The following is a 13,418-nucleotide window of genomic DNA, read 5'->3' on the forward strand; positions in this document are numbered from 1 at the left end:
TGGAGCGACATGTTAGACAGTGCTCTCCACCGCCATCATCAAAACATCAAATGAGGGATTATCTTTTTGACCTACCAATGGCTAACTCACTGTGTTGGCCTGAAAGTGGTGTCAGCTCATGACAAATAAATCAGATTAAAGACGTGGTGCCAAGCATTGATTAGTTTTACAGAACCCCTTCATGTGTGTATCCTTCCTCGTATTACATGTCATCAATAAAGGCTGTGTCGTAATGTACTGATTGGTTGTACTCCGGGTCATCAGGTTGAAATGTTTTCCCACAGAAAATAAAAAAAGGTGATCGATTAGAGTGAGTTGAATTATTAAAAAAATGTGCACCACTTCAGTAGGTTTGTAACCTTTCTGATGCAAAACAGTATCAACAAGGGACTTTGATGCAATATATTTAGTAACACTGCATTAAGGCCACTTATTGATACGTACTTTTATGCAGAATGGTACAGTATGTAGAGTATATGCTGGTAGGATTGTGTCTGACGTCTTGAAAGCTGAAGAGTAATTCAGTCAGGACCACTTCCGTCAAAGAAAACTTTTATTTTGTCTGCAGTAAGTTAGATTTGGCGGTAAGGCTCTGTTCTGGGACCTCCCTGCCCGTCCACGCGCATACGAAAGCCTAAGGCAGTGAGAGCCCCCCCCGCAGGCATCAGTGACAACAGAAATGGCATTGATTAGTCAGACACGGCATAAAAGGAGGAGCTGGGCTGGAGGCAGGTTGCAAAGACGCTTGCAGAGGAAGCAGCAAGGTAGGCAGGCTAAAGCAGCTTAAATAAGGCGCCTTGTATGAGATTTGCCAACTGAATGCGTAGAAGGGAATCAGCTGAGCCATCAGCTGATGTGGGCTGAGCACACACACACACACACAAACAGAGTAAGTGTCAGAAAGCCTTACAACAAACACGGTGAAAGCCGGCTTAAATGCCACTTGACTTTTAGAATGACACTTCAGTTCTCTTCCTTCCAACAGCAGCAAGCCAATATTTTGTCCACCAGCTGCTGTACGTACAAGCTGTATATTACAAACATGACATGTAAGAGACAACATGTGGAACAGAGAATGCGCCTTACGCCGGGATCAGTCCACACAACAGTTGCGTCTTGCCAGATGGTCACTTGTCAGATCATGTTGCCTTAAATTCCTGCTGTGACTCGGCTGAGAGACATGTCAGACTACAAGTTGAACCCCGGCCAATCATAGCTTGCAGTTAATGACTTCTTCAAATTGGGCAGGAGGTGCCAGAGAAAAACTTCTGAGATTCATAATGTCAACAATCCGTGGAGTCTGAAGCATCACAGAAAGCATCCTGAAACTATTACACTATAAAGGATAAAACTACAAATTATCGTGCACCGCGCTAATTTTCGTCATGATTGTTCGTCAGATTGGAGCATTATCAGACTGCTGATATGCAGTCAAGCCAAACTTCTCACTTTTGCACACATGAAATGAAAATATCTAAGGGTCAGTCTGACATGAAATTTACTGAGCGCATGGAAACAAGACACTGAAAAGTTTATCTCATAATATACATAAATGGGCAGATTACTAATAAGCTCCCAAAATTGACCCCTTTTGATGATCTGCCCAATTACTTTTTATGAGGCTGTATGGTGCTAAATTCAATTTTTTGAGTGACCCAAAGGTTTTTGACTGCTAACAGTGATGGAGCATTCATGTGTGCTCTGTCTGAACGTTGTGTACCAAAATACACCTCATACAAACAGAGAATGAGGCACCATCATGTCATTGTGTCAGAGACTCTCTACTGACGCAGTTTTCCTAAATTGTTTCTTGAAATTGCCACTTTGTGATAACACTAAGGTCTGTCTGAAATCCTCACTTATATGCTGACCTAATACTAGTTTCTAATGGTGATATTACACTACATATTCCCACCCTGAGTGTCATGTAAGTTCAAAAGGGCAACAGTTGGAACTTCCAAAAGCTTTTGTTACGAGTCAAAAATGCCTCTGAACAATGTGTGGTGGCAGGAGGAGGAGAAAGGCTCAGCAGTGAAAATGAATCAGTGTCGATCTGGTGGCTGGTGGAGCCTGATCTTTAAAGAGCTAAAGGCCAAAGCTAATAAGCACTTGACTAACAGACGTGTCCAGTGACAGAAGAACAGAAAAGAGCAGACACTCTGACCTTTACTCATGAAGATTAGACTTGGGAATAAAAGAGAAAGAGATCAGAGGGAAACGACTCAGAGACGGAAAGGCGTTACATAGATTTACTATATCCATCCTGACAGTATAACTGAAATTAATATAATTGAGGTGAACTGATGGCTGACAGTCTGAAAACTTTCTGTCACGGCTGTCACTTTAAATCAAAGAGATCTCCCTATTTTCTCTCCCCCAGTGTCTGTCAAGGCACCAGATTTAACCACCCACTGAGAAAAGTAAACAATAATGGAGGTCAGGAGTGTGACATCACTGCTCTGATGGCCAAACAGAGGCTGAAATTATCATTGGAGCCTAACGGATCAGGGAATAGTGAAAATGTGGGAATGTAAAACCAGATTAACACATGCCACAGTGTTTGATATTTTGTTCTGCTTTGTTTTGTTTCATTTGTTCAGAGAATAAACAACAATTTAAGCTGCCCTTTATTGGCTGCAGTTAGTCATCATGACTCAAACTGTGTAAATAGTTTCTGTAATATTCTCTCAATTTCCACTAGTGAGTTGGTATCACCTGAAAAGAGTGTGTAAATACAATATATCTCTGCTGATTTACCTATATGGGTACATTAGTAATACTGGAGAAATAATTAGGCAGATTTTTCATACAAATCATCTGACTAGTCAACTGAGAATATCTTTAGGTGCGCATATTAAACAGGACTGTTATTCTATATTTAAAAATACAAACTATCAAAAAGTCTGAGCTAAAGATAAAACTAAAATCTAAATAAATACAATTTAAACATTGTTAAATAAACAAAAAGTATACTATCAGAAGCTAAAGACACTAAAATGAAATTGATATAAAATTTGAAATAAACAAAAATATAAAAGTACAGTGTGTCATGCCTTCACTTCACCAGCGTCTTGCTCATAAAAAGTGTCTCCTTCAATTACAGCACATTAATCTGTAACAGCCATGACAGCAATGATACCAGAGAAAGGATCATAAGACTACGTCTACACTGAGCCCATTAAATCTTAAAGGCTCTGCACACCCACACAGGTGTTTTAAATTACTTTCACTGCTTAGACTTCTTGTCAGGTGTACATTGGGTGGAGCTATGCTGGGAATAGACCCGTTTCACTGCAGACATTTGGACTTATCAAAGCAGGAAAAAGCGCAGGTGTAAATAGTAACATTAATGATGGCTCCTTTACAGTGTGTCCGAGTAAGCCATGTCAGTGAGTGAGCCCGCACAATACGAGAGCCCTGAAACTGGCTCACCTAAATGGAATGCAGCCAGTTATTAATTCCACCTGTGCTTTTCCTGCTTTGACACCCACACAGTCCGGAGAAGAAGTCTAATCAGGAAACATGAAAACACCTTTGTGGGTGGACGATGGGTGAGCAGGAGCTTTTAAAAGTGAAAATAATGTGCCTTCACACTAAAGATCTCCATCCACACTGAAATACCTAAACAATAGAAAAATGGCTAAATCTCTTCTTCTTCCCCCCTCTTTTTGTTGAGAACCTGTGCATCACAGCCAACATCTGGTAAGAAGTGTGATGATGCGTCCTGGTTACTTTGCTCAGTCGCAGCTTATTAAAATGACACAAAAGCTTTACCACCACATGGTTTTCAGATTTCTCTGTCCCCACAAAAATGTGTTTTCGGAGTTTTGTATTCTGGAGAGCATGTTTGAGGAGAAAGTGAAAAATGTGGCTTAGTGTGGATGGAAGGACAAAACAAAGAGAAAAATATGTGTTTTCAGAATTAGCTGGCTGAGTGTGAATGTAGTCTTTGTCTAAGGTTAACTGAGAAACAATATCCGGTGCAGCCAAGTACAGCAAGTCTAACTGAACCTGGCTGCATCTGGCACACAGGATGTGAGAAATAGAAACAGGAAGCAGGACAGCGAGACAGGCAGCTTAAAGGGATGAAAAGGAAGCTGGAAAGTCATGTTAGAGACAGAATAGTATAAGTGCCAGATCCAGAATGAGCGCTGGTCATTTGCATGAGAATACAAAGTCTGGAGGGTAATTTCAGCAGCCTGATAACGTGTTGGTCTGACAGCAAGTCCAACAGGAAGCCAACGGGTTCAATGCAGCACTGACAGCAGCAGAGGGAAGGAAAACACTGCAGGTTCTCTTCAAGTGAAGCAGGAGAGATTTCCTTTTTTCTAAATGCCACACTGCAAAAAGGGAACTTCAGGGAAGTCAAAATATATTAGTTCAGCATGATTAAATCTTATTTTTTCTTATCCAAGATATATAATCTCAATATGAATTATAGATTATTGAACTTGTTTCAAGGTGACCGTTGTTAATATATCTTAGTAAGATTTCTAAACTAATCTAATATATCTATATGATTGCATGGTTGTCACACTAATAATAATAATAATTCCAAACACCTATCGAGAGAAAATTATATGTTTTTGCTCATTTCAAGAATCCAACCCATCCAACCCACCTACCCATTTTTGGAAGGTGTCTGTCCCATTAGATCCGGCGTAAAAGTAACACCGCATTTCAGAAAAAGAACATCATACCAACAGTAAAATATGGTGGTGGTAGTGTGATGGTCTGGGGCTGTTTTTTTTGCCCAGTCTCTTTCTTATGGTGGAGTCATGAACACTGACCTTAACTGAGGCAAATGAGGCCTGCATTTCTTTGGATGTTGTTGTGGGGTCTCTGAATGGCTGAAGAAGAACAAAATGAAGACTTTGAAGTGACCTAGTCAAAGTCCTGACCTGAAGATGACATGCTGTGGCATGACCTTAAAAAGGCAGTTCATGCTCGAAAACCCTCCAATGTGGCTGAATTACAACAATTCTGCAAAGATGAGTGGGCCAAAATTCCTCCACAGCGCTGTAAAAGACTCACTGCAAGTCATCACAAACGCTTGATTGCAGTTGTTGCTGCTAAGGGTGGCCCAACCAGTTATTAGGTTTAGGGGGCAATCACTATTTCACACAGGGCCATGTAGGTTTGGATTTTGTTTTCCCTTAATAATAACAACCTTCATTTAAAAACTGCATTTTGTGTTTACTTGTGTTATCTTTGACTAAAATTTTAATTTGTTTGATGATCGGAAACATTTGTGACAAACATAAAAAAAAAAGAAATCAGGAAGGGGGTAAACACTTTTTCACACAACTGTATATATTTAATGCAGCACTTCTTAACAAAAGCATACAGATTTAATAATAACATGCAGACTTCTTGGACTTTTATTGCACACATACAAGACTAAAAGTGTCAATGTCAGCGAGGTGTGGAGGTGCTTCTGCCCAAGTCTTGAAGCTATAAGTTTTACAAGCCACCAAATGCCTCTGTGTTTGCGGAGTTTGAAGCCCCAAAGCTTCGAATCTTTTTCGGCACAAATGGAAAGAAAGCCCCAAAGCTTTACAAGGCTTCATCTGCCCATCACTACCCTAGCGGAAACAAGATTCCAAACCGAAGAAGTTGTCGATCACTTGCTGCCCCTACTGGCCGGTTAAGAGGAGTGAGGAGTCAGCAGTCAATGGCGGTATAAAACACAGCAGTCAATAAAATATTTTTTTCAAAAATTGTAAATCACCGCAACCACGAGAGGTCCTTGAGCATACAGTCATAAATGTGCACAAAAAATATTAGGCTGTAGTATGCGAGATTAGCTGCGGACAGATACACACACACACGCACACACACGCACACACACAAACACACACAAGACCAAACGCACGATCCCCTCCAGGCTTACGCCTGGCGGAGATAAAAATAGTCCATAGAGATTTAAGTGTTACTGTGGTGATGGAACTTTTTAGAAGCCATGGAGGACAACAGAATATGGAGATCAATACTTAATTAGGTGGCCATTGTTCTCCTGGCGGAAATAAAAATAGTCCATAAAGATTTAAGTGTTACTGTGGTGATGGAACTTTTTAGAAGCCTTAGAGGACAACAGAATATGGAGATCAATACTTGACTAGCTGGCCATTGTTACACAAATTTACGGGTTCCAATTGAAGTTTAATTTTACCTTCAAATATTACTCATTGGGGAAATGATTACTATGACACAATAATTCTTTTCCAGTCCATTTCAGCATAATTGCCATGGTGTCACTGATAACAGTCACCGTCGCCTACTGAAAAAAGAAGATGTTTAAACATGAAGACTGCTATTAACATTTGGCAGGAAGACAGAGCTGGCTAAATTAGTTTGCTCAAATGAAAATGAAAATGTGACTGCAGACGGAGTGGAACTAATGATTACAACAGAACACAGACTGTGCAGAGGAACAGAAGATGGACAGGGACGATTTAGATGAAGGAAGAGAGGAGGTGGAGAAAGGAAGAGGAGAGATGGAAAAAGGAAAGAAAAATGGGACACTAAGAAAAGAAGAGGGTGGATGAGAAGAGAGAAATAAAAGATAAAAAAAAGTGAGAAGGGGGAAATCAAAATGAAGAATGAGAAGGCGGATGGAAAGACTGAAAAAGTTGAGTCATTCATCCTCCAGGTACCTGGTAAAAGGTCATTCATCACCAATCAATAGACTATCAGGGCTTTTTATCCACATCTGGTGTCAGACTCAGAGCCATCAGGCCTCCACTGTGATCAGCTACATCAGGTCAAAGAAGCACAATGTCAGGTCCTCTAGTGTCACTGCAGAGAGAAACTGCTGCTGGGTTTTATAAAGTGTCTGTGAAAATAGTTTAAAAGAGGTTGTCGTTTCCCTTTGGCAGAGCTGCATCTGCCATCTTTTTTTAGTCTGTATTTGTATTCAGAAAAGTTGTTCTATTCTCTTCATGCCCATGGACTTGAAGGATATGGATAAGTCTCTAGTTATGGCAATGTCCGTCTGCCGGTCGCTCAGTCCACCACTTTGGTCCAGACAGAAATATCTCAACAACTACGCAATGTATTGCCATCAAATTTTGTAGAAACATTCATGGTACCCAAAGGGTGAAGCCTGCTGACTTTGGTGATTCCTTGACTTTTGCCTCAACCATCACCACGAGGTCCACAACTATTGGATGGATTGCCATAAAATTTGGTTCTGAAATTCATGTTCCCCACAGGAACAGGATGAATTTTAATCACTTTGGTGAACCACTTTTCATCTAGCGCCATCATCTACTCAAAATGTTAATTTGTCCAATACTTTGGTTTATGATCAAATACCTACAAAACTAACAACATTCCCATCAGCCTAACCTGTACTTGGTGTTCAATGCTAATTAGCAAATGTTAGCAAACTAATATTAGATTAGATTCAACTTTGTTGTCATTACACATGTACAAGTACAAGGCAACGAAATGCATTTTAGGTCTAACCATAAGTGCAATAAGCAAGTGCAGCATATAAAGTCCAGTATGTGCAGGATAGATGAACAGTATAAAAATTATACCTGCTAAACATCAGCTTCTAGCATTTTGAGCATGTTAGCACGCTGACATTAGCATTTAGTACAGCCTCACAGAGTCGCTAGCGTGTCTTATGTTAGAATACTGTATCATTGAAGATCACAGTTTTTGGCAGTTCACAGTCCAACTTTCACAAACTCCCGATACAGGGCTCACATGTCCTGTTTGGAAGCCAGTTCATTAGATTTACATAATATTGAAATCGGCTACACATGCAATGCAAAACAATGTTTTCTTTCATGAAATGTGGTGATATGATATATCGGTACACCCCTATCCGTAAATAGCATATTTGCGTAAGCATTGCCTAGATGATTTTGAATGTGTGTAATGTAATTCCAGCTGCAAGCCTGACTGTCTGATTAAACCCATTGTAAAGATGCTGTGTAGGTGGTATTCCAAGACTCTGATAATCTCTCTTCACTTAGTGGGTAAATGAATTGAGAGCGAAGCTGCTCTTCAGAGAACAACTAGAGGAGGTAGAGTGTTAGCAGCAGCAAGAGATGGAAATGAGATGGAGACGTTCATTTATTCATTGATTTTCTCAGCGAGCAGCTGGAATCACTCTCTGGGATCCTGTAACATGAATGTTGCTGAGGAGGAAATGTGACACACAAGAGGTTTCCTTACCTACCTACTACATGCTACTACATTGCTGTCAAGGCAAAAATTGAGATGGTTAATTATACAGTCAAACTGTATATCATCAATCTGTTGTCCATTACATTCTAGGAGACATTTGTTGTAATGTTTTTTAAAAAAAATGATTTTTTGCCTTTTGTGACAGCTGCAGAGATAGACAGGAAGGGTGGGAATGACATGCAGCAAAGAGCTGCGGGTTGCAATTGTACTTGGGCTGCTGCGGTAAGAACTCAGCCTTGATGGTACGTGCTTACCAGGTGAGCTACCGGCATGCCCCGCAGGGATGTTACTTTTTATTTGCTGCCTTACTCTTCAATGATAACAAATCTCAAATCTGAGGACTCATCTGCTAGCTTGTCACCCAAGTGAAGCAGCGGAGGCACCAGAAACTAGTTGACCAACGTCAACTGTACAATCTCATCTGCCTGCCTACTCAAGACACAGTTGTATGATACAACGATACCCACACGGGTAAAAAAAAGATTATACTGAAGGGTAAGACACTCTCTCCACACATTCTTATGTGACATTCACAGCTCAGTCTCACTCATTGCACTATATGGCTTGCGTTTGAATGAATTTGAAAAAATTACGTGTTAGTTTGAATTCATTCAAACTCGACTTTTTGACAAAGTGACAGCCCTCTTTTGTGATGAAGTGATCTAGTGTATTTTACTGTTTTATCCACTGTCCTTCATTCTTTAACACCAAACCCCTTGGATACACCATATTTTGAAGGTTGTATTAACTGACGTGCAATGTACCTGGATTATTTTTACAACAAGGCGATCCGCTAACCTTACACAACATGCCTACGTGACTGCTGACATGCTTTGTTATATGTGTACGTACAAAGAGCAACAGCGATAGTGATGGAAGCAGAAAGACAGTGAGAGTTTCCAACTGAGAAGTTACTCAAAATGGAACATTGCATTCTGGGCTATTGGGATGACTAATTTTGAACAAATGTGTGTTTCGCCCCCTTTTGTGATGGATTTCTCTGTATATATCTTGTTAAACATCAGTGCAAAATACTGGTTCTGTATAGAAGACCTTGCTCTTTCATTTTAAGGCACTGAAAACCATATTATAATGTGTATCATCACGTTTTGCACTGAATTACTAGGTAATTTAAGTATGGAAATAAGATGCAAATAAAACAAAACCCGCTCCTGAAATAGCTAGTTGTTCTTAAGTTATTTTTGTTTTGTTTTTGGTCAAAAGGTCCAAGTTCTTCAAGGTACTTTAAGTATCTATCGGCCATTGTGATGTAAAGAAATTTAATATGAAAACAGAGTTTTAACTACAGTTGTTCACATATCTTTGACATCTTTTCATATCTGACATCTTTGGCTCGCCTTGCTGTCTCTTTTAACAGTCAATGAAAGACCAAGAAATGTCAGCAGCATTACAGTAGACTGGCTTTAGACCAGTAAGTATCGGCAAAGGGCAACGATGGAAATTAGCTCTTACAGTCTGTAGTCCTAGCCGCTACTGGCTGTTGATAGGGCTGAACTCCCACATGACTCCCACATGAAACAAACTTCAAGGACTGCCTTCTTTCACCTTCGTAACATTGCAAAAATCAGGCACATCCTGTCTCAAAATGATGCCAAAAAACTAATCCATGCATGTGTTACTTCTAGGCTGGATTATTGCAATTCCTTATTATCAGGCTGCCCTAATAAGTGCCTTAAGACTCTCCAGTTGATCCAGAATGCTGCGGCACGTGTACTGACAAGAACTAGGAAAAGAGATAATATTTCTCTAATATTAGCTTCTCTGCACTGGCTCCCTGTAAAATCCAGAATAGAATTTAAAATCCTTCTCCTCACCTACAAAGCTCTTAATGGTCAGGCACCATCATATTTTACAGAGTTCATAGTACCTTATTACCCCACTAGGACACTGCGCTCCCAGGATGCAGGGTTACTTGTGGTTCCTGGAGTCTCCAGAAGCAGAATGGGAGCCAGAGCCTTCAGTTATCAAGCTCTTCTCCTGTGGAATCAGGTCCCAGTTTGGGTTCGGGAGGCAGACACCATCTCCACATTTAAGAGTAGGCTTAAGACTTTCCTCTTTCATTAAGCTTATAGTTAGGGCTGGCTCAGGTGAGTCCTGAATCATCCCTTAGTTATGCTGCAATAGGCCTAGACTGCCGGGAGACTTCCCATGATGCACTGAGCTCCTCTCTCCTCCTCTCCCTCTCCATCTGTATGCATTTTTATCCCATTACTGCATGTTACTAACTCAACGTCTTCTCTCTCCCGTAGTTTTGTGCTTTCTCATCTCTCTCCTCTCTCCTTCTGTCGCTTTCAGCAGGCATTTCTGCCTCCGGAGCTGCAGAGACTGGATCTGTGGTTGTGGGACACCTGCTGCCCCCGTGTTCCTGCTCAACGAGCTGCTACTACAATTGTTATTATTAGTCTTATTACTATTATTATTGAATCAGACACTTTGTTTGCACTTTGGAGTAAAAGCTAACCTTTAAATATAATTCAATGTGCTGGATACTGTTACAAGTGTTACAGATGTGTACTATTTCCACAGTAGAGAGCCTTGTTATTCAACTGTTTATCAATCAAAGTCAGATCAACAAACAAAGAGAGCAGACTGGCAGCATTTTGCAATAAAAAGACTGTTTGCTTAAAGGTTCGACCATCAAACAAACTGAGGACTGAGCAGTGTTCTGCAGGCTCTGCTTCCTTTAGTTTCCCAGGTGGTGAAAATCATTCAGATCCAGATTAAACTCATCTCACCCTCCCAGCTGATTCTGAGCTTTGATGTCGGGATAAAGCAGTAAAGCTCGTTCCCTGCAGAAAGCTTTACACAATAAACCATGATCTTCATTTTGTCAAAGCCTCACATCAGCGTCCAGCACAGGACTCCCTGCTGGGTCAAACACGACACCATTCACATTTATCCTTCTGGCATAAACCTTCAATACAAACAGCACCCATAGAGAATAAAGATGGGACAAAGCAGCTATTGCTTGTTGTCTTTTAGATTGGATTGCCTTGTCTCTCAGAAGTCCTTCTGATCCTCTGTCTCCTTCTAAACTAGTCACCGGTGAGTTACCTGTAAGTCTTTGTGAATCCAGTAAAAACTTTCCTGTTTGTTATGTTTTGTGTTCTGTGTCCTGAGCCTAAACAAAGTGTCTTCTCCACCGAACACAACTTCAGCAGCGCAGCTTCTCAGTAAACGAGGAGAGATTTGGCATTGTTGCTTCCTCTCTATTGTCTCTGTTAGATAAACCTCAAATTTCACTGGACTAAAGGAGAAGCTCACATCCCCTCTGAGAAGAACAACACAGGCAGTATAAACATCACCAGGCTATAATACACTGACAACAGTCACAATAATAATATGATTTCAGCCCAGTTAGGTACTTATGTATCCAGTCTGGTCAGTTTTATTACATACCCTGATCAAACTCAACAAGCCTTACTGAGTCAAACTCTTGCTTACCTTCTCTCCTATTGAGTTTGGCGAAGCCCGGAGCGTGAATGCTGGACAGCTGGGAGGAGCTTCTGAAGGACGATGGCGGCAGATTGGACACAAGCGCGCTGTCACACACCTCTGTCAACCAATCACAAAGCAGAAAAAAGCAAACTTAGTTATGTCTTTAAAATAATTTGATATGTTTAATCTGAAACTGCTTGGAAATATGTTCTGGAATTGAAGTATTTTCTCTGTCATATATTCCCATTTTAGGTTTCTCCTATAGCTCATCGCATTACTCCACCGATTTAGCATTGCACATCTACAACATTGTCAGACTCACGATGGACATATAAAAAATATATTTAAAAAATAAGAATCAAAATCAGTGCAGCAGAACCAGAGATACTGTCTTTTTTATTCCATGCATTCTTCTTCCTTGTCAAAACCCGATGCCTACATTACCCACAATGCAACTCGACCACTGACATTTCTTTCAGATATTCTGGTGTGTTATGCTAGTAGTGTCTAATGTACCTTCGAGCTGCTAGCCTCAAACAGAGATGAGGAGCAGGCTACAGAGGTCTGGTAACCTCACTTCTTTCTAACCACACCCACAGATTTTTTTCATTTTCAAACTTGTAGTCTTCAGAACCAACTGATGTTGTCACTGGCAATTTATCAAATTTCATGAAGGAACCATAAAAGGCTTTAAACAACTTTGTTCACATATGCAGTGGTGCTCCCCAAGACCTGTACAGACTTTGATGTGTAAAATTGGTGGCGTTGCCCTTTTAGTCACTAACAGTAGTTTCCTTACATTGAAATGTCGATCTTGTCTTTACAGTTATTTTTCAAGACATAGTTAACATATTACATGGTGTCCTGCTAAGTTCTTGATTGAAGCAAACTACAATAACAAAATACATGATGCTGTGACAAGAAATATTCAAGTAAAATAGCATAATGAAGATGTTTTGGGAAAGGCTTGTACTTTGTTGGGGTGTTTTTCACTTCAGGATTACATGCTCGTCTGTCGGTAGAGAAAACTCTACAAAAGCCTGTCGTATAAACGCAAACATGCATAGTGGACAAATGAAAACCAGTGTTTTTCAGCGCACTTGAGAAGTTACTGTTAATTTTTGGAGATATTTAGTTGTCCCCCACACTCACTCAAACTATGTAATTCAATATTTCTCACCAGCTCACCTTTGGCTACAGTATTTCTATGCTTGCACACATTTCACAAGTAAAACAACGAATGTCTCTTTTGTGCAAACCTTACCTGATCTGACAAAGTACCGACTTCTGTAGCCAGAGAAAACATCACAGCAGCATCCATTCATCTTTCCAGAGTGAAAGAGACAAAACTAATATGCTCAGAATAGTGCAGATGGTTGAACAGAAGTACCACAGCACTTAATCCTGAGTGATGCAGCACTTAGAGGTTCAGAAAAGCAGAATACCAGATATAACGGAGCAGGAGCATCACATTTTTTAGCCTCGATAAACACCATTGAGCAGCTGAAGAGGAGTGCAGTTTTATCATTGAGCTGCAGGTTTAATGTCAGCTAAGTGAAAACAGGCCTTTGATATTACGCTCCAGTTTGTCACTGAACAGAAAGTAGTTCACAACAGCAGCTTGATACAGGAATGTCTCCTCTTTTAGCACGAGTATAAATAGTTTAGGGATCAAAATTATTAAAGAAGTTGTTAAGAAGCATCCAAACTCTTCTCCAAAGTGGAAAAACACAGCCGAGTGGTTCAGGATATCAAAC

At 40.4% G+C, this 13,418-nt stretch overlaps 1 protein-coding gene across 3 annotated transcripts in view; it reads right to left on the reverse strand.

Annotated features, from left to right (window-relative positions):
- LOC122887348 (contactin-associated protein-like 4) overlaps nucleotides 1-13,418 on the reverse strand; it is a 149,467-nt gene that overhangs the window by 110,659 nt on the left and 25,390 nt on the right. For all 3 annotated transcript variants that reach the window (XR_006380517.1, XR_006380516.1, XM_044220446.1), the window contains exon 3: nucleotides 11,668-11,778. Coding sequence is in view for 1 of the 3 variants with exons in the window: in XM_044220446.1 (XP_044076381.1) it covers nucleotides 11,668-11,778 (111 nt within the window). In the remaining 2 variants the exon portion in view is untranslated. The remainder of the gene's footprint in view (nucleotides 1-11,667; nucleotides 11,779-13,418) is intronic.

Source organism: Siniperca chuatsi, linkage group LG13, assembly GCF_020085105.1.
Source record: "Siniperca chuatsi isolate FFG_IHB_CAS linkage group LG13, ASM2008510v1, whole genome shotgun sequence".
Classification (NCBI taxonomy): Eukaryota; Metazoa; Chordata; class Actinopteri; order Centrarchiformes; family Sinipercidae; genus Siniperca; species Siniperca chuatsi.